Genomic DNA, 22,105 nt, shown 5'->3' on the forward strand with positions numbered 1-22,105 from the left:
ATCAGTCAAGTGGTACTAGTTTCCCACAACGTCCTTCGTAAAACTTGGTTTCGTTTTGAGATTTTTCTAGGAAAACTGCTGCTCTGGGGGTGGGAGCTGGCCCACACCCGCGCACGTGGCTGTAGCTTGCTTTTTCCTCCAGCCGTGTTTGGGGTAGCCCGCGACGAGCAGTCAGCGGGCGAGGCGGGACTACCACCCGCTGGGGAGACACGCACCCGGCACGGTCAGGAGCGCAAGCCGCAGCGTGGACCGGGACATGGCGCCGGGCCAGTGACGGAATCACCGAGCGCAGGCGGAACGGGACGCTCGGGAGCGGGGCACTGAGCCGGGCTCTTTTCACGGCGGACCGGACACCCGGTTCCGGTTTTTGCAGCGGTGCAGCTCGCACCGCACGTGTCGCCGTTGCCTGCCTGTGCCGCTCGCTCGGCGGACGCGTGGGACTCGCCATGGTGAGTGCGGGGGAAGGGAGGAATTGCCTGTCGCGCTGCCTGTTCGAGACACCAGCACCCGCCCCGGAGGACACCACGGTCCGTGGCGCTCGTCGCTGCGAGACACGGAGCGAGGGGGCGGCCGGGCCGGGCCAGGGGGCTGGTCCCTGCGGGGAACCAGCAGGTGCGGAGCCACGTGTACAAACATCGAAGCCCAACACGTCCGCGCTCGCCGCGTGTCCGGGGAGCGAGCGAGGAACCTACCCGGGGGCCCCTCTGCCTATTTCTAAAACCGACTGGAGACAGGGAGGAGCCGTAGGGCTGCTTTGGCAGGGCCACTGCCCAGCTGCAGGCAGGTTACATGGGAACGGGGCGTTGGGGTGTCTGGAAAGGTCGTTCGTTGTCTCTGTGTTTCAGGGTCTTCCACCTAGTGCCCTACGACAACCTACTTTTCCGTATAGCTATTTTGTGCTTTTAAATCATTCAAGCATGAGAACTCCGCAAAGAATTAACTAAGGGATCCTGCCGCTCCCCTGCGGCCAGATAGTCCTTCATTACTTGCTATTCGCTCCACCTGGCTTACCCGGCACACCCACTCTTAACCTTGCCTACTGAAATTTGCAAACATATATCCAAAGACCAAAAACAACAAATAACCAGGAGATCATAACATTCATATTCTTTTCAATTGAGTCCCTTCCAGTGTATTAAAATACCAAAATATAGAATTGTGTTGCTCAATATGAAGACTATAGATGAGATTTTCAAAGTCAGATGCGGGAGTTGGACATATAATCCCTATTGGTTTCTAATAGAAATTAAATATCCAAATTGCTTAGATAGATTTGAGAGTCTATTGCTACACAATATAATTAAAAGTACAAATTTGCAAAGTCTGTGTTTAATGTACGAAGCTGTGCAATCCACACATTTCGTAATAGATAATTCATTCCAGCTGTATTCATAAAAATATTCTTTTACCTCACCATACCACAGTATAAGCGAACTAATAAATTTGTAGCATAACTTGGTATACCCTGGGACTATATTCTTTTCAAAATCTTTATTCCTTTAATAATAATTAAAAATATATATGCAACAGTATTTCTGTTACAGAAAAAGGAGTAAAGTTTAGGTGTAAGTCTTACTTTCTATTCTGCTGATTTTTTTCTACATGCCTAATGTAAGCAGTCCAAATGGTTTAAGTCACAGAATCATAGGGCTGGAAGGGTCCTCGAGAGGCAATCTAGTCCAGTCCCCTGCACTCATGGCAGGACCAAGTATTATCTAGACCAGTGGTTCCCAAACTTGTTCCGCCGCTTGTGCAGGGAAAGCCCCTGGTGGGCCGGGCCGGTTTGTGTACCTGCCCCGTCCTCAGGTTTGGCTGATTGCAGCTGGAAGCGGCGGCCAGTATGTCCCTCGGCCCGCGCCTCTTCCAGCAGCTCCCATTGGCCTGGAGCAGCGAACCACGGCCACTGGGAGCCGCAATCGGCCAAACCTGAGGACGGGGCAGGTACACAAACCGGCCTGGTCCGCCAGGGGCTTTCCCTGCACAAGCGGCGGAACAAGTTTGGGAACCACTGATCTAGACAATTCCTGACAGGTGTTTGTCTAACCTGCTCTTAAAAATATCCAGTGATGGAGATTCCAAGCCTCCCTAGACACTTTATTCCAGTGCTTAACCACCCTGATGGGAAGTTTTTCCCCATGCCCAAACTAAACCTCCCTTGTTGCAATTTAAGCCCATTGCTTCTTGTCCTATCCTCAGAGGTTAAATTTTTTTTTCTTCCTTCTCCTTGTAACAGTCTTTTACATACACGTCTACCCCAATATAACGCTGTCCTCGGGAGCCAAAAAAAGCTTACCGCGTTATAGGTGATACTGCGTTCTATCGAACTTGCTTTGATCCGCCGGAGTGCGCAGCCCCGTCCCCCCGGAGCACTGCTTTACCGCGTTATATTCGAATTCGTGTTATATTGGGTCATGTTATATCGGGGTAGAGGTGTACTTGAAAACTTATCTCCCCTCTCAATCGTCTGTTTTCCAGACTAAACAAACCCAATTTTTTCAATCTTCCCTCATAGGTCATGTTTTCTAGACCTTTAATCATTTTTGTCATTCTTCTCTGGACACTCTCCAATTTTTCCACATCTTTCCTAAAATGTGGCACCCCGAACTGAACACAGTACTCCAGTTGAGTCCTAATCAGTGGGGAGTAGAGCGGAAGAATTACTTCTTGTCTTGCTTACAACACTCCTGTTAATACATCCCAGAATGATGTTCGCTTTTTTTTGCAACAGTGTTACACTGTTGACTCCTATTTAGCTTGTGGTCCACTGTGACCCCCAGATCCCTTTTCATAGTACTCCTTCCTAGGCAGTCATTTCCCATTTTGTGTGTGTGCGCAACTGATTGTTCCTTAAATGGAGTACTTTGCATTTGTCCTTATTGAATTTCATCTTATTGACTTCAGACCATTTCTCCAGTTTGTCCAGATCATTTTGAATTTTAATCCTATCCTCCAAAGCACTTGCCCTCCCAGCTTGTAAGTGTACTCTCTATGCCATTATCTAAATAATTGATGAAGATATTGAACAGAACTGGACCCCGGACTGATCCCTGCGGGACCCCACTCATTACACCCTTACAGCATGACTGTGAACCACTGATAACTACACTCTGGGAATGGGTTTCTAACCAGTTTTGCACCCACCTTATAGTAGCTCCATCTAGGTTGAATTTCCCTAGTTTGTTTATGAGAAGGTCATGCGAGACAGTATCAAAAGCTTTACTAGTCAAGATAATAATTTACTTTGTTTATATGCTTATGGGGAATTCCTCTAAAATAGGTGTTCTAGCTTTCAAGGCCAGATATTCAAAATAGCCTCAACGCCTGCCCCCAAAATTGTACCTGCAGTTTGGCATGTGCAAATTCAGCAGGTGTATTTGATTTTCCTACTGTAAGTGTAGGGAGTAGGGAAACTAGTGTAATAAAATTCTACCTTGTCATATTTAATGGTGTCCACTGACACACATTCCAATTTGCAAACTTTGCTTTCTCCACTTAAAAAACATTAGTACTTTTTAATTCTAGCTGTGAATAAAATCTGTTGTTGTACCACAGAGTGTACTTTATAAACTCTTCCAGACATTCATTGCAGGTTCTTTAACCAGGCCATTTTTTAAGCTGTTCTATCATCAGAAAAGGCAATTTGAAACTTGTTGCAGAAGTTGGAATAGGATCAACGCTCTGTTAAATGCTCAGGTAGTTAATCAGTTCTTTCCTTTTCTATGTCAAGTCAACAGGACAGAAAATCATTCTGTTCTAGAGACTATAAACAAACAAAAGTTAAATGAACATAACAAATTTGATTGCAGCCAAAGGTCTTCCCTATATGTAGAAGACAAATACCACCAAACCGAGAGAATGAAAAACTAACAGGTGGTAGTAAATATAATATTAACTGGTTCTGAATCAATCATTTCAAGCACTATCTACAGGGAGTTGTCTGGATAAATTAGTTGTCAAGATAACCATATATGAAAGTGTTTGAAAGTTTTAAATTTTTACTCTCTGTGGTGTTGATCAATGTACAGCAACTGAAATGTATCTGTCTTTTTGGACTCTTTTGGCTCAAGTTTTGAGCAAGTAGTTGGCTCGTATGTGTGTTGCTATTTCACAGTTGTAGTTCAGTGTGTTTCTGAACTGGATGGGCAAATGAGTGATTGTTAGCAATGACTTGACTAGAGCAATTATCTATGGTTTTTCTAGACTTCCCACCACTATTCTGTCTAGAAACTCCAATCCTAAACTGAAAAACTTCTGTTCCAGTCTTGTGGGTAGGAGGCTGTGTCAAATTATATCACATTTTTGTGATGTGGACTAGAATAAGGCCATCAAACTGCAATTATATTTCAAAGCCAGAAAATCTTTGTGTGTTCAACCAGATTTTGATAATGGATATGAAAATGAGTTCAGCACCATGGGTTCTGGTCAACTCTTGGTTTTAAACATTTAATTTCTCCTATGTTTTATCCTCTTGGCCCTTATCCAGCACAGTGACTTAGGACAGAAGCATGCAAGTGTGTAGTTGATCACCTGATGCTAATGTCACTTGTGTGGTAGCAGAGGGTGTTGAAGCCCTCAACTAGATTTGTTTCTTTTGGAATGCATATACAGCAGTTCATTAGTACAGATTCTGCCTGGTCCACATTGTGATGCCCCCAACAACGGAAACTACAGAGCTTCCTATTTGTTTGTTTTTCTGTAATGTTACAAAACAATGTTCATGTTATGGTGTGTTTTTAAGTGCCCTGTATATACGTAACTAAATAGAATACAATATTACTTGCTGTTTGGCCAGAAGGAGTAAGTTATTTTGGCACAGTGGTGTGCGTAAGGTTCAAGAGGAAAATTCCTTGCTGTTTATGGCATGATGTTTTCTTTTTTATATACCTGCCTTGTTCATGTTGCTGTTGCTTCCAGTTTGGCATGTGATTGGGCTGAAGTCACATGAGCAACAATAGTTGGCTATTAATACCTTCTTTAAATTAGTGGAGCTTCAGGGTGTCTTCTCAAGAAGTGCTAGAGGAAGCAGTCTATGCAAATTTAAATCATCACATTAATAAACTTGTGAACACTAGTGCAGGATCACTACTTTATGACCAAGCTTACTCTTGTTTTCTTTCTTCCCTATGTATTCCTCAATGTCGCACTCCTTAGTAGTCTTTCCATTAATTTTGGGGCAACCTTCAAACTTCACAACAAACAAATAAATAAATAAAAATGATGGGAACTACTGGGAAAAAACCTAGCCACAACTGAAACCTGAGTCTGGTTTGTATTCGGTAGATGTTACAGCTGTATTCCTATCTGTATCTTCTTGAGAAGTTTCTTGTTTCAGATTCCGAACTGAGAAATGGAGTGGTGTGGGGATGAGGCTTACGATGCATTCCTTTTTAAAAAGAGCCCCTTCCTGTAACCTGAATGTTTGCTTAAGATGTTTTTCTTTAGAACGTGTACAAATGCACTTGAGTCACTGACATTGCAGAAAGCTATAACTTTATCTCTATTTGTAAAAGTCCTTGGATTTCTTTCAGAGTAGCAGCCGTGTTAGTCTGTATCCGCAAAAAGAACAGGAGTACTTGATGTAGCCCACGAAAGCTTATGCTCAAATAAATTTGTTAGTCTCTAAGGTGCCACAAGTACTCCTGTTTTCATTGGATTTCTGTTGCTCCACCAAAATGGAGCATTGTATTTTGGGACATGTAGTCTCTGTGGGTGGCAGCTGCAATCTGGTTCTTTCTGTGCAGATTAGATGGGTTCCTGACAAGGGTTTAAACGGAGCCGTCAGTTGGGAAAAGTTTAAATAAGGGTATACTGGAAATTGCATCCTTGTTAGGAGAGGTAATTTAAAGTTTCCTCACCACTGAGCTCTTTAAGAAGGAAGGTATTTTCTGTTAGTAGAAGAGTAGCAGCCTGTAACAAATTTTATATCTTTTTTTAGTTTAGAGTTGGTGTGTGTTATAACTGCATGCTTTGCTTCAGCCTTCAGAGTTTGTATGCCTGATTTTCATATTGCATGTGCTGTGTTGGAATCTGAACTCAGGAGTCTGCATTTTATTATTCTTAGTAACACAAGGAGTGACATGAATATAACTTATACTAGCCCACCTAAACCTACTGTATGAATTTTGGACCTTCTGAGGTGTTAATGCATGCTCTTTCTTGAGTGAATCTCTTTGATACGGTGCTGCTGGCTTCCCTTTGAGCAGTCTTTTACTCTGGTTGCAGTAGCTTATGAGACACTTTGTGAAGAGAACTGAAGTGTCTCATTTTATTCCTTGTTATGTTTCTTTTCAGCCAAAAGTAGCAAAGGGCAGAGGAGGAGGGCAAGAGAAAAAAGTCATCCATCCTTACAGCAGAAAGGCTGCTCAGCTTATGAGAGAAGCACACAAACAGGAAAAAAAGGAAAAGTGAGTTAATTTGTACTGATGTTATCCAATGTGGGGGAAAGGGAGAATAATTCTGTGTTTTTAAAAGTATTATTTTGAGTCTGAATTTCAGGAAAGTGGGGAACACGAAATTTGGAACCTTTTTTGGTAAGTGGGTAAAACTAGGAGTAATTAATAATATGAATTTAAAACAAAGATAATTAGGCTGAATATCAGGTATTATTTCCTAATAGTGAGACTGTTTGTAGAATAACATTTTTTGGAAACTGATAGAAGCTTCAGCACAAGAATAATGTAAAATTAAATTAGACAACCTGATTTATTAGAAAGTCAAGGTACCGAATTATAGGAATGTAGGATTGGAGGAGACCTGAAGAGGTCATCTAGTCAATGCCCTTGCACAGAGACAGGATTAAGTAATCCGGATTAAGTAAAATGTAAGATCATTGCATAAATCTTGAACCTAATGCTAAATTCTACCAGATGATTTTCAGAACTTTTACTTATACTATCAATCTATTTACCAAAGTACTTTTTTAAATGATTCTGATTAACACATGACTGGTAATTGACATGGAGCTTTTCACCTGGTTTGAATCTACTGCAAGTTGACATTGACAATAAGTTTGGTTTGAATTCTGTTTCTTGGTACAAGTGTCCAGATGACAGAAAACCCCAAGATAGCTGGCATATTTTGTAGCCTTACCAAAGGAGGGAAAGACTGAATGAGAATAGAGCCTGAATAACTCATCTCTAGAGGTGGTCCCTGCATCTTTTTTCCTGCTTTTTTTATGGGATCTGCCTGCCTTCTCCCCACCCCACTTCTGCGGGGCTAGCGAAGGGCACTGTGTTGAGAGGGATAGAGTTTGCCTAGTGCCAGCAGGGTAGAACATTTGGTGAAGAGTTCTGATTGTGTCTACTGCTGGAGCTCCTTTATGCCATGGTAATCTGATCTTCAGGCAGGACAGCCTCTCTCTTCTGGGAACAAATCTTCTCCTCAAACTGGGAACTCTTTTAGGGCTGCTTAGTGCTTTAAAGGTCTGCTTGTTGGCATTTTAAATGTCAGTATATATAATTAGAACAGCTTTGGGAGATTCTCTGCTATTGCATGTTTTATCTATTAAATGCATGGTTAGAGATAACCAGGACAGTCAGGATGGATAAAAATCAATGACTTTTTAAAAAAAAAAATACAAAAAAATCCGATTTAATTTATTTAAATCAGATTTTTTTGATAAAATGCTTTTTGAGGAAAAAACCTACCTAAAGATAGATACATTATAGCTCAAAGATATCTCATAATGGAATAAGGATTATTAATTCTATAGTATGAGATAATATATTCATGTAATGTTTAAGAAAAGTTTTGTAAATGAGTTCCAATAGTTCATGGATTCGGGACCCAATCTTATGGGATTCCAGGGGCTTCTGTATAGATTATTTAGGTTAATCTTTCTATCTACCCAGTGGGACTCAGTGCTAACTAAGTCTAGAAGATACCAGCAGAGAAGCTTAGTTTTGCAGTTCTCAAACTGTTGATTTGTGTCTCCAGAGATAACATGCTTGTGACGGTCCACGCCCCTGAGGTTGCGAGCGGCGTGGACTATCCGCCACCGTCCGTCAAATAGCCCTTCAGTCCAGGGCAGTATGGCCTAGCGGCCAGAGTCTGTCGTCCCCTTTTCCTCAAGGAGACGCGGCCTGACGGCAGGAGTCTGTAATGCAGCCCTCGGCTACAGGGCAGTAGGGCCTAGCGGCCAGAGTCCAGGAAGCAACCCTCGGGCGGAGGGTAGCGTGGCCTAGCGGCCAGAGTCCAGGAAGCAACCCTCGGGCGGAGGGTAGCGTGGCCTAGCGGCCAGAGTCCAGGAATTGGGGTGCAACAGCCCCACTAGGGGGGCCCCGACCCGGGGCCCTAACAGTAGCGTAGTGCTTTTCCACCAACTCAGCGGGGGGTTCCGACCGAAACACACTGAGTTTCCCTGGGGGGAAGGTGGGGGGGGGAAGGTACCACTCTGTCACCCTCCCGGGGTCCCTTCCTACCAGGCTCTCCGTTGGGGTCTCCCAGGAGTTGTCAGGTCCTTGGCGGATTCGGTCGTCCCCTGGGTCTCCTCCAACCGCCGGCGGGCCGTGGACGGCGTCTCTTCCCGGTGCAGCCAACGGCTGTGGCTGGTCCGCCGCAGGAGCTTCCCCAGCAGGTCCTTCTCCTATGGGCTCCAGCCCAGAATGAGCTGGTCTCCCTCCCTTTATACTCCTATAGCACTTGGAGCATGCCCAGTCCGCCCAGGGAGGTGGGACTTCCGCTGCCAGTCCCAGGGGCTTAACTCCTTCCGGGTTAAGGCGGGGTAGTCTGGCCCCGCCATCCAGTTCCTGGGGCTTAACTCCTTCCGGGCTAAGGCGGGGTAGTCTGGCCCCGCCACCCAGTCCCTGGGGCTTAACTCCTTCCGGGCTAAGGCGGGGTAGCCTGGCCCCGCCACAATGCTTGTTAACAGCAAAAATGTTTTTAAATAAATAAATAATATATAGAGATGAGAAATAAGACCTCAACCCTATTGTCCCTCTGCAAATTTGTGTACACAGAGTCAATCCCTTACCTCTCTCTAAAAGTGCAAAGTTTCAAAAAGTTCAATGAATAGAAGATTGTTGGGGGCGGAATAGATCTGGACAAGGAGAAGAAGTCTGGAGATAAATGTGAGAAGGGAGGGACAGGCAGTAGAAACAAAAGTGAAACTGTTTGAGCAGCATATTCCAGAAGTCTTGAGGTCTTTCAGAGTGTAGCCTTCATTGATTTGAGATCTACCATACCATTCTCTCACTAGAAGGGAAAACATATAATGGCAACAGGCCGTAAAAGAGATCCAGTTTGGGTCTCATCTATCACTGAGTTGTGAAAAATATTTATTAAGGTTATAACAACCAACAATAATTTACTTTTATGTAGAAATCTATGATTAAATCGAGTCTTCCCGACTAGTGATTTACATCATGATTTAAATCAAATCTACCCTGAGGACAGTTAATCTGGCTTTTCACAAACTACTATATTTAAATGTTGTTAGGGTTATGGGACAATAGTAATCAACCAGGAAAATTAAACTTCAATGTAAAAAAGAGTGGCCTCACCGCTGCAGTGCCTCCTGGCAGCTCTCTCCCAATCTGGCACCCCAACAGCCACAGTGGTCCTGCAGTTTTCCACCTCTTCTCATGACTCCGCCCTTCAGGCAGGTCACAATTTAACTCCACCTCTTCCAGGGTATTGGAGTTCAAAAGACAAAGGAATATTACAAACTCAAAACCAGGGTAATCTGAGAAGCCTTTGACAGGACCATATCCCACCCTGCCCAGGATTTGTCTTGATGCAACCAGTCCTTTTAATTAGTCTTTCTGGGCTGGTTGTCCCATCTGCTTGGAGGTTCATCCATGCAGGAAGCTCTCTGACTCTTGCTTGAAACCAGGCTTCCCTTACCAAGAGGAGTAGAGCTCCTCTCTCTTTCCTTGTCAACCCCAAACTGAGCTGGGCCACCTCCTTTTAATTCCCCTCTCCTCTCCTGACATCTGCTACAGGTATAGTGGTGCAGGCCAATTGGGACTACAGACCCTGATCAGTCCCTTCCTTGCCAGTGTGGGGCCTGTCTGCTCCATCACAGGCTGTAAGTGATGGTAATAACTAGAGTAACAATAACCAGAGTAAGACTACACACCACACTTGGGTTTAATTTGGTTTTGTTTCCAGAGTATTTGCCTTAAGTGTTACTGAAACCACACTTCTTGTGGAACCATGTGCAGAGGTAGGGTTTTATGGCTGAGTTAAGGATATTTGTGGAATTCTGACTATGAATTTCCTCACTTTCCAATATTTGTGTTTAAGAATTACGGTGTTCTAACCATGATTTGAATTAATGGGTATATGTGTAGGTTAGGTTTTTTTTTTAAAGTAGTTAGGAACAAAACATTTGAAATACATAATTGTAAAATATTTGAAAACTAGTATTCTATTGTGCAGGTTTAAATGAAACTCCCACTTCAGTAAAATACCACTTTTTAAACATAGCTTTTTGTGGTTTATTTAACTGAGTCCTGAATTTGTGCTGCTGTCTTCTACCTGTGCTTCTGTTGTTGTGTCTGCTTCTTCCTTTCTTGTTCATGGCAGTCAGCTCTCCTCAGCCTAGTACTTCTTGTTTTTCCCCCTTTAGCAGTGAGTGCCATAACCCTGCATACAGTATGGACTAGTCTACACTAGAAGCGCTACCTTGGCACAGCTGCAGTGCGTCTGGTGAGGACACGCTTTGCCATTGGGAGAGAGCTCTCCTGTCAGTATAACCACCGCACCTGCACGAGAGGCGGTAGCTATGTCAGTGGGAGAAGCTCTCCCACTGACATCGCACTATCCACACTGGCACTTGAGTCAGTGTAACTTACATTGCTCCGGGTGCTCTGAGTGACAGAAGTTATGCTGCTATAAGTGGTAGTGTGTACAAGCTCTATGTAGAGAGAACAGATGTGAAATGAGAAGTGGCTGAAATCCTAGAGACTGGAGCACATGGATCTTCATAGCTGTCTTCGCATTTTTAAATAGATAAAATATATGTTCCACACTTTTGAAAATTTGTCAAGTATCTTCGTTCTAGGGCTTAATTAGTGTTTATGTAAAACCAAATGCCCAGTTAATAATACTGATTTGGAAATGGAAATCTTCAAATAGAGGTGCTGGTGCAGTGTATGCAGATGCAATTAAAATCCTACTTTTCTCTTATCCTTCCAACCAAGGACTTCACTGTGCTTTGCAAACATCAATTAAGTATGCAGTGGAGAAAGTGACAAATATTAGAAAAGTAAAAATGCTGTAGAATGACAGTGAGTGAACTGTAAGTAATGCACAAGACTGCCACTGCCATCAGTATCAGATTGAGACTGCATTATGATCTTCGATCTGCTTTGCCCAGTCTAAGGCTTGCCTACAGAGGAAAATTATCCTGGTATAAATTAAGGTGTGAATTTAAACTGATTATACCAGTATAATCTGGTATAGACACTCTGATTTGGTATGAGTGCTCCTTCTTTCCGTTTTGCTGATGTTGCTTGGAAACAGGTTTAAACTAAACCAAGAGAAGACACTTTTATACTGGGAATAGATAGGGAGTATAGTATATTACCAGTAAACCTTGATCCTGTCGTCAAAGCCTTAGGCAGCTGTTAAAGGTCGCATGTGCATATCTGTGCTGCACCTGATAGGAAACACTGCCAAGTATGTCAGAATGCAACCCAGCTTTTGTAAACCCGTAATTTATCTGCCTGACACCTTTAATATTGCAATAATGAGAGGTCATTGTAGCCCTCCAAGCACAGGAACACCTTCTATAGCTAGCAGAGGAAGATGTAGTAATAGAGTGACCTAATTAGACTGTAACATAATTCAACAAACCAGACAACAGTACTTGCTGAGGCTTGTTCCCAAGGCAACAAACATTGGTAAGTATTATCTGGCTGATGTGCAGAAGTGACTACAGTGCATAAAATGTCTTAGAGAAGTTTATGAAATGCTTCTGTCTCCTGATACTAGTGAGTGCTGATTCTCCTGAACTGCATAAAGTGTCTTCTTTGAGCCTCTCTGTATTATAGTGCAGGCAGAATGCCTTTGAATCTCAATTCTGTATTGATGGACCCTTTTATTGTGAGTGGGTCCTCCAGGCAGTGAGACATGGAACCAGAATAATGCTAGAAGTCTGGTTCTCAACCTCTACAGACGACTGTACCCTTTTCAGGAGTCTGATTTGTCTTGCGTACCCCAAGTTTCACCTCCCTTAAAAACTACTTGCTTACAAAATCAGACATAAAAATACAAAAGTATCACAGCACACTATCACTGAAAAATTGCTTACTTTCCCATGTTTACTATATAATTATAAAATAAATCGATTGGACTATAAATATTGTACTTAAATTTCAGTATATAGAGCAGTATAAACAAGTCATTGTCTCTCTGAAATTTTAGTTTGTACTGACTTTGCTAGTGTTTTTATGTAGCCTGTTGTAAACTAGGCAAATATCTAGATGAGTTAATATCTAGATGAGTCTCCCTGGAAGACCTCTGAATACCCTCAGGGTATATGAAGAATTTGGTATGACTTTAGGAGCAAAGTTTAGTCTGCAGGGTATGACACTGGGTCCCCTATTGAAGTGGTAACTATATAGGTTGGCTTTATCTTCATGGACATATAGTTCTGTGTCACAAAGAATGTGTGGCTGACATGCTTTGAAAAGGAAGAGGGATTTATTACTACCTTCAGTGTCTCCTGTACTAGAAATAATCATCCTTTTGTTCTGCTGTCAGATAGAATTTCATGGTTCAGGTAATTTGCCAGAGAGATGAACTTCACAGCTGAAGTTTGCAAAATATAGATAGGCCTGTTGTGACTTTCAGGCAATCTTCGCGACCACATAATAGTTGATGGAGTACATTGTTTATGATGTCTTCAGTAGGGCTGGCCAAAACTTGTGATTTTCAGTTTGGGAGAATTTTTTTTTTTATTTGGGTTAATTCTGCATTGGAACAAAACTGAATTTGTCAAAATTTCTCAGTAAATTTCTTGACTCCCAGCTGCTGTGGAGCTAGGAACCAAGTCCTGGCTCGAGCTGGGGTTCCCTGGGCTTTGAGACTCAGCTCCAAAGTGGGAGACTGGAAGCCCTGGCATGGCAGAGCTGTCCCAGAGCTCCAGCTGGAGCCAGGGCTCTCAGGTCTTGTAGGTTTCCTGCTCTGCAGCAGAAAGCCTGGCATAGCTGGGAGCCTTGGCTCCCTGCTGTGGATGGAGGAGCCTAGACAGTCCCAAAAGTCCCAATGTCATCTGGGGCTCTTGGGGCTGTCTTGGGACTTGCCTTTGAGTGAGGAGTCAAGCCAGCACTGAGAGTCCCAGCATCTGGATGGGGTTAAGGGGGCTGGGAAGCTGCCTGCAGTGGCATATATAGTGAGTGCCTAGCATACCCCAGAGACCTGGCTCTAGCTGAGAGTCTAGGGACTGGGAGGCTGCCTGCCTCAGAGCAGGGAGCCTAACAGACTCTAGTCCAGCCAGGGCGCCAGTGGAAACCTGCCTGTGTTTCAATAAAACTGGCATTTTCTGATGAAACTAAGTTTTGTTGGAAATTTTCCAACAAGCTCTCGCCTTGAGTGGTCTTGTTAGCATAGTGGACACAATGGAAGAATATTAAGATCTACAAGTGCTGTTTGAGTACTCACAGAGCAGAAGATAATTTCATAGATTGTGGTTAATTATAAGATGGGTACTCGCACCCAAGAAAAGGGGAAAAAGAAAAGGGGGGGGGGGACAGCTTTAAATACATTGTCAGGATTCCAGCAAGGGCAGTCAGGGCCAAGGGTGAGAGATGGGGCAAACCTGAGGCTGAAGTAGCCACAGAGCTCATAGGTTCAGGCCAGGGTCAATACCACGGGTCAGAGTCTGAGTCAGGTTTCAGGGTCTGAGTCAGGAGGTGAAGTCCAAATCAAGCCAGGAATTCAAGAGTAGGAACAGTTGTGTCAGCTACAGAAGACCCACACTGTTGCCTGGACACTTCCTGGAACGCCCCCTTGGTTTATAGAGGGCAGGGTGCCAATCGGGAGTCATGGACTGCTGTCTGTCAAACCCTTGAGGTAGAACATCCTATGGCCTATATCCACAGCGGGTCATAGAAATTGGAGTGCAAGTAGGTTACAGCTGCTGCTGGGTGGCAGCCTGGAGATGTCAGTTGCCTGGTAGATTTACAGGCCTGGGTTGTAGAGCCTTGGGTCCTTACATTCACTATTAATTAGCTATGAGTGCACGTGCACAAAATTAGAGAAACTTTAGGTAGCTTTATTCATAAGCAACCTCGAATACTTGTTTCAAGATTTGAGGAAAAGAAGACTAGTTTTATTAAGTAGCTATGTGAGTTTATTACAGACACCTTCCTGACTCCATTCTGTTTTATATAGGTACTCGCTTTGTCAGTTTCCCAGTCCTGTCATGTTTCAATCTTCCATTGACTAGAGGCTAACTTTACACACAATGCAAAAACTACAAAGCAGTTGCCTCATTCTCATTAGGAGTAAAGGCTGATGGAGTCTTTTTAATACAAGGCTGATAGGAAAGTTGGTTTCAGAGAATCTGCCAAATTCTACAATGATCTGACCCACTTCCACGTATGTCGGCTTCCTCCTTGCCCCGGGGGTGCTCAATCTCTGCCCCAGGCCCTGACCCACCCCTTCCCCCAAACTCCCGCCCTGCCTCTTTCTGCCCCGTTTCGCTCCTCCCCCTCCCCCAGCACCTCCTACATGCCGCGAAACAGCTGATCACAGCGGGCAAGAAGCGCTGGGACAGCGGGGGAGGAGTTGATCAGTGGAGCTGCCGGGGGGGCAGGAGGTGCTGCGGTGGGGAAGGAGCTGGCTGCCGGTGGGTGCTAAGCACCCACTAATTTTTTTCCATGGGTGCTCCAGCCCTCGTGAGCCACATGCAGCTCTTTTACCGTTAAAGTGTAGCTCTCGGAGACCCCCATCCCTCCCCCCCCCCCCATTCTGCACCTACCAGACTGGGGGGGGAGGAGGTTCAGGATCTCTGCCTTGCAGTGGGGTAGTGGCTTCTGCTCAGTGGGGAGGGGAGTGTTTTCGGGCTTCAGCCCCACAGGATGCACCTGACGGGGCTCTGGGCTTCAGCAGGAGTGGGGCTGAAGCCCCGAGCCCCGGCAGACGCCTCCCGTGGGGTTGAAGCCCCAAGCACAAGCAGGTGAGCCCTGGTTCTCAAACTTCTGAAGATTGTCGTATGCAGGTCTGAGGGTCAGTAAGTTTGGCCACCCCTGCTATAGAGAAACAGATCATATTGGAACATCCCTTTAAACTTGTATCAGTAGTTATGTATGAAGTGTAGCCTCCAGTAGTTATAAAAATATATCTCGTCTTGTTGGCCTATAGTAGTGGTTCTCAACCTATTTACCGTTGTGGACTGCATATGCAGCTCTCTGTGTTATGTGGGCCACATCCACACAATATATATACTACCTGTAAATCTACCAAAAAAAAAAAAGGCTTAGTATTTAGCAATACGATTCAAACTGATATAGTACCTTTCATTTCAACACTGGCAAATATCTACCAAGAGCATTTTAAATGAGCAAAATAAGTGAAAACATTAACTGTTAAAATTAATTAATTTGGGTGTCATAGCATGGTGTATTGCCACCCTCAATTCTAAACTGCTGCTGGCAGCACGGCTGGGCTGAGCGCCCGGAGCCTGCCTGCAAAGCTCGGGAGCCCTGCCTGGTGTGGTGTGCCCCCCAAGACAGGGACTGCACCTCATGCACCCAGCCCTCCCCAGGGACTGTCCCCTCGGCATCCAGACCCTCCCCCCCAACACTGGGCTGGAACACGTACCTGCCCTGCAGAGACATGGTGCCATGTCCAGGGCAGGACTGGCTCCCCTCTTCCCCAGGGACTGCCACCTCCCAGCATCCAGTTCCCCACCCAGGTGTGGTCCCCCCATGCACCCAGCCCCCCACCTAGGGCCTACCCCTCAGCAACTGCCCTCAGAACCCAGTCCCCCTAAGGACTGTCTCCCAGCACTCAACCTACTCATCCGGGGACTTTGCCTTGGTCTCTACCCCCCATTCAGGGACTGCCACCAGTCCTCTCCACCTAGAGTCTGTCCCCCATGCACTGGCTGCGACCCAGCCCCATGTACTCCCTCCCCACTCCCCAGCCCTCTGCACCTCCCTCCCTGTGGCCCTAGATCACTGGTTTTCAAACTGCGGGTCGTGACCCAGTACTGGGTCGCGTAATGTAAGGCACTGGGTCACGGTGGCTCTGGTCAGCACCGCCGACCGGGCCATTAAAAGTCCCGTTGGCAGTGCTGCCAGGCTAAGGCAGGCTAGTTCCTACCTGTTCTGACACCGCGCTGCGCCCCGGAAGTGGCCAGCAGCAGGTCTGGCTCCTGGGCTGGGGGATGTGGGCCGGGACAACCAGAGCTGCTCATTCTGCCCCTGACCTGAGCACTGGCTCTGCACTCCCATTGGCCGGGAACTGGCCAACAGGAGCTGCAGGGTGGTGCCTGCAGTCGAGAGCTGTGCGGAGTCGCTTGCGTGCCTCTGCCTAGGAGCTGGACCTGCTGCTGCCGCTTTCAGGGCACAGCGCGATCTGCGGTGCCAGGACAGGCAGGAAGCCTGCCTTAGCACCGCCGCTGACCGAGAGCCACCTGAGGTAAGCCCGCTCCCCAATCCCCTGCCTCAGCCCTGAGCCCTCCCCAAACCCTGAGCCCCTTCCTGCACCCCAAACCCCTCATCCCTGGCCCCAGCTCAGAGCCCTGACCCCCTCCCACACCCTGAGCCCCCCCGAACCCAGATCCCCCTTCTGTACCCCAAACCCCTCATTCCTGGCCCCACCCTGCAGTCTTCACCCCAACCCTCAGTCCCAGCCATGAGCTCCTCCCACACCCCAAACCCGTCATCCCCAGCTCCATTGGGTCACGGGCATCAACAATTTTCTTCAACTGGGTTGAAAACCACTGCCCTAGGCCTCTACACCCTCTTCCCATGCCAGCTGGTCTTCTACCTTGGCAGTACGGAGGTCAGCTCTGCAGCCTGCCTGCTGCTGCAATCCTAGTGCCGGGAGCCTGCTCCAGCTGGGATCACTGGACCTGCAATCCTGTGTGGTGGGGCAGCACTGAGCACCCTGGCTTCCTGCCAATGCTGCTGTGCCCAGTCCTGCTGGGGTGGGGGGAGCTGATGTCACTGGGCCCAATCCTACACTGACTCATTTTTGCACCACCACCCTGGCTCTGCGTCTGGGACAGGGGTCCCCCGCCCCCACTTGTCCCCAGTTACAGCCCTGATGATGTCACTTGGGCCACAAGTTGAGAACCACTGGCCTATAGTGCTTCTGGTAGTCAAATTTAACAAAGTTTTCTTGTTCTAAGTAAGGATACAGTGTTTGTAGCTCATATATTGTAAAGCATTTAAGGGGTTTGTGGTATGTTGCATGCTTCCATTGCAGATATGCTAGTCTAATATATCTCACTCTGAAAGGCTTTTACTGTACTACTTGATTTGACATGAAATGACCCTTTAGAAGCAGCCTTAAACCTTTGCCTTTTAGAAGTGATTTTGTTTTTTCCCTAGCATGTCTCATGTCTTGCATCTTAATCTATCTTGAGCTCATGAAGGTGGTGTTAGCAGCAGGACTGCTTTAACGTTTACTCTTGCTTACAGATTCGATCTCTGGAATGGTAGAATATTAACTGTTTTCAGTTTATATAAGCAAAAATGAAGATGTCGAAAGCCAAATGTAAAAAAAGAATGAGGATTTTAATTTTTATAGAGAGCTTTTCATATGGAAGGATCTTGAAGTGCTTTGCAAATGTAGTTGCTGGATCAACTTATGAAAAATGGGCGTGGGTAGAGGAGGGAAAAGCAACTGTTTTAACAGCCTGAAACAGGAAGCGAAGGAAAATTTATCCACTCAACTGTAATTTTTAAAGTAGGATCAAAGAACCCAGCTTGACCTTTGGAGCCAGGGATGGAATTTATAGGAGAGCAAAAAACCCTCTTAATTTAGATACTGAGGAAACTTGACATGGAATCTGAGACACAAACATAGAACTTGCAGAGTAGAACCAAAGTTTAGTCTCAATTTTCAGAGTAGAATCTCAGTTTCATCTCTTAGCCATCCACCATATGCAGTCTGTCTTTTTGTTCTGAGTTTGTACAGCACTTAGCACAGTGGGGTCCTGGTCCATGTCTAGGGCTCGTAGGTACTACAATAGTACAAATTAATAATAATATTGGGTAGATACCCATATTGCAAACAAACAAAAGCCACCACTTTTACCGCCGCTTTTCAATCTCCCCCCTCGCAGGGTCCCAACGCCCAGGCTGCAACCTGAGACCGAATGTCTACACTGCAGTTAAACAGCCCCAGATAGTCCAAGCCCCGTGAATCCAAGTCAGCTGACACATGCCAGCGTAGTTTAGACATACCTGCAGTGTAGACATACCTTAAGACACAAGGAGGTGGAGTGGCTGACTTGTGCATTTTTATCAGACTGCAGCCTGTTGTGATGGGCAACTGTTTCTCATTCCCACAAGCGCTCACTTGTGAAGTTCAACATGGCTCAATCCTGCATCCAAAATGGTGGGCCAGTTTGAGAAAGCTGCTAGTTTTGTGGATAAAAGCTCCTTTGTTGTCACTGCAACAACTTCCACAAGCCCTAATATTCACTGGAAGAAGCCCTAATATTCACTGGAAGAATTCCTTGTGTTAAGCTCTTGACTAGAACATACTGCTTTAATTTCTAGGAGTCCCCTCATCCCTCCCCCATTAGTGATTCCACAAAATGACAGTGATCCTTTCAGGAGTTTAATATTTTCTCATTTGGGATCTACATGGCTTTAACCTCCACCCACTCCAATCTCTTCTTGCAGAGTACAGTGCCAATCATGTAAATTACGTGTGTTCTATGTTAACTTTTTTCATGAAAATCTGTTAACGTGAAGTGTTTCCATAAATGTGCACACATAACTATTGCCTGTCTGCATTCAAGCACTCACCCCCCCCCCCCCCATCCCTGGAAAAAAGAAACAACAACAAATTTTAGTGGTTTTTGGATAGTAACCTAGTACAAACTAACACATACCTCATATGCAGCATTTACAGGCAGGGTGAAACTATATAGCTTACACTTTTAGTTAGGCTGCTTGTCTGTCTGACGTCCCAATTTTCTCCATGGCAACACTCTGTAGACATGCACTATTGTCTGTGTGTGTTGTCATGTAAGGTATGACAAACACTGAAGATGACTAAATAAAATGCAAAGCTTCTGATATAACTAATGTAAAAATAATGGGCTGACTTGTATTATTAAAAATATTAGAAACAACTATTTTGTTTTGTAAAAACTGTATCATCTGCCCATGCTATTTCCTTTGTCATCTTTTTTCATGCTGTTACCTATTTATGGAATGAGATTGCTTTTTCTGTGCTCTCCTCCTTCAAAATCCTCTCCCTTTGCTTTGCTTCTTACCATGTGCTTCCAATTCTGTGCACTGCACTCCTTCCCTCTTTTCGTACATCAGTCTCTATTTCAAACATTAGATACAACTCACATTTTAATTTGTTTTAATATTAAATCCTTTGTATTGTCTATGCTCATCATATTCCAGATTTGTCTAATTTAAAGTCTGCTCATCCTGCAAATCCTACATTCAGATGAATTCCATTGACTTAATTGTTGTTTAAGCATTTTAATCTTTTAGCTAGCGTTTATAAACTTGCTCTTTCTTGTAAAATGTTTAAAGAAATAAAAATAACTTCAACTCCCCCTATCCCCTGCTAAACTAATTTATTTAGATTTAGACTCTACTGCACAAAAAAGAGTGTCCATCCCAGGTAGAGGGTGCCCTAGACCAGGGGTCTCAAAGTCCCGGCCTGTGGGCCATCTGCGGCCCGAGAGCCTCCCCACTGCGGCCCGCGGAGGAGAGACGCATGCAGCCATGCCGCCAGCAATGTCTGCTGCAGGTGCCGCCCCCTGCAGCTCCCACTGGCTGGGGGAGAGGGACAGAGATACCATCACTAGTCGCCGGGCAGAGTCAGCCATGGAGGCAGCATCATTAGTTGCCAGACACAGGCAGCCATGGAGGCAGCGTCACTTTTTTCCACAATGAATATAAACAAGTCAAAATGCCGAACTCAACTATCTGATGCACACCTTGCTGCAATCCTGAAGGTTTCAACTGCTTAGCCACTGAGGCCAAACATCAACAAACTGACAGAACTGAAGCATTGCCAGGTGTCTGGCAAACACTAAAAACTCTCTGGCAGGCGAAGAATTGTATAAAGTTGTATGACAGTTTTATTATTTCTAAGAAATTCGAAATAAAAAATGCAATATAAACTCTTTCTTTCCATCTTCAGTGACATTATTGGCCCGCTAGTAGGATTTGAGGACTGTCACTGGCCCTAAGGTAAATTGAGTTTGAGACCCCTGCCCTAGACATTTTGCGCAGATCCTCAGCTGGTGTTAATTCTCATTCGCACCACTGAAGTCAGTGTCACTAAGCTGATACCAGCTGAGGATCTGCTCCTTTATTTTGTATATTTTAATCAGACTCTTTCTCTCATATATAACTTTTGGAGAGTCTCCATCAAGACTGTAATACAAGAGTAATACTGTTTTTTAAAAGAGTTAATAAAGCTTTAACATTGCCATGTTAATCTGCCATTACACCTCTACCCCGATATAACACGAATTCAGATATAATGTGGTAAAGCAGCGCTCTGGGGGAGCGGGGCTGTGCACTTGGCGGATCAAAGCAAGTTCGATATAACGCAGTTTTACCTATAACGTGGTAAGATTTTTTGGCTCCCAAGGACAGCGTTATATTGGGGTAGAGGTGTATTGTATTAAATTAATGGAGATATCCTATCTCCTAGAACTGGAAGGGACCTTGAAAGGTCATCAAGTCCAGCCCCCTGCCTTCACTAGCAGGACCAAATACTGATTTTGCCCCAGATCTCTAAGTGGCCCCCTCAAGGATTGAACTCACAACCCTGGGTTTAGCAGGCCAATGCTCAAACCACTGAGCTATGCCTCTCCCCATTATACAAGTCTGTTGCATCTTACATGCATTTAACATGCGCGATTTCAGCTTTACGTGGTCGGCCAAAAAAAAAAAAAAGAGAGAGAGAAAAATAACCATTTTAATACTGTACCTGTAGTGCGGGCGATTCCATCCGCCATTGAACTCAATGTAATTTTGACTATACGCGGTTTTTGCTTTACGCGCTAACCACGGAACGGAACCCCCGCGTAAGATGAGACAGACCTGTAATGTTTTTTTCAGTGCCCAGGTAAAAAATAATTAGAGCACTTCTGTATATTTTACCCTGGCTTGCTGGAAACAAAATTAGGACAAATGTGGGTCATTGCTGGAGATTGAACTGAACTCTCCAGTGGTAAAATCATGAATGTCTACTACTTGAGCAGCTCCTTCAGGTAGTAGCTCTAGGAGACTTGTATCTTCTGTAAACCAGCCACTAGAGTGGGGCATTTAACACATACTGAAAAACAGGTTACATATGCATCCTTCAGAATTGATGAGGTTTCAGTATATAACCCATAATTCAAAGAGAATGAGAAAAAGAAAAACTCTTTGGGAACAGATCAAGAAAATCTTAGTGTGAAAGCCATTGGCTGGCTTTGTGAAGATATCAAAACATTTATATCTACTTGTCACAATAAAATGTTTATATTGTAGGGTCCAATAAATATCAAGGGGTCTTTTTACTCTGCCTTCACCTCCCTTCCACCATTACTTTAAACAACACAATAGCGAAATGTTGGAAATAGTTTACTAAAATCTGAATTAACTGGTTGCCCTGGAGCTCTCACATAAAAAAGAAAACCAGAAGTTGTGACATTGGTAGGTTTTAGAAGTGGAATTGTGCTACAACATATTTTCACCCAGCTTTTCCAATGACTTTTCTCTTGGGAAATGATTGACTAGTGTGTGCACTTTCTGTCTTTTAGGTTGAAGAATGAAAAAGCCTTGCGTCTGAGTATTGTAGGTGAGTATCATAAGCTACTTGGTTGAAATCAAAATTAAGGTTTGTCCTATAATTTAGGTCTTACAGACTTTCTGGGAAAAGGAATTCTATCCAATTATTCTCTGTTTGGGGCAAGGACTGTCTTTATAATCTATTAATAAACTGTATAATT

General features: G+C 44.7%; 1 protein-coding gene across 1 annotated transcript in view; it reads left to right on the forward strand.

Moving 5' to 3' along the window:
• Nucleotides 1–389: 389 nt before the first annotated feature.
• The window catches only part of TMA16 (translation machinery associated 16 homolog), a 60,964-nt gene continuing 39,248 nt past the window's right edge, over nt 390–22,105 (forward strand). Inside the window, exons 1-3 of the mRNA XM_026647875.2 lie at nt 390–449; nt 6,292–6,404; nt 21,917–21,954. Of these exons, the coding sequence (XP_026503660.1) occupies nt 447–449; nt 6,292–6,404; nt 21,917–21,954 (154 nt within the window). The 5' untranslated portion in view covers nt 390–446. The remainder of the gene's footprint in view (nt 450–6,291; nt 6,405–21,916; nt 21,955–22,105) is intronic.

The sequence above is a fragment of the Terrapene carolina genome, unplaced genomic scaffold, assembly GCF_002925995.2.
Source record: "Terrapene carolina triunguis isolate 2854851 unplaced genomic scaffold, T_m_triunguis-2.0 Scaffold66, whole genome shotgun sequence".
NCBI classification, from domain to species: domain Eukaryota; kingdom Metazoa; phylum Chordata; order Testudines; family Emydidae; genus Terrapene; species Terrapene triunguis.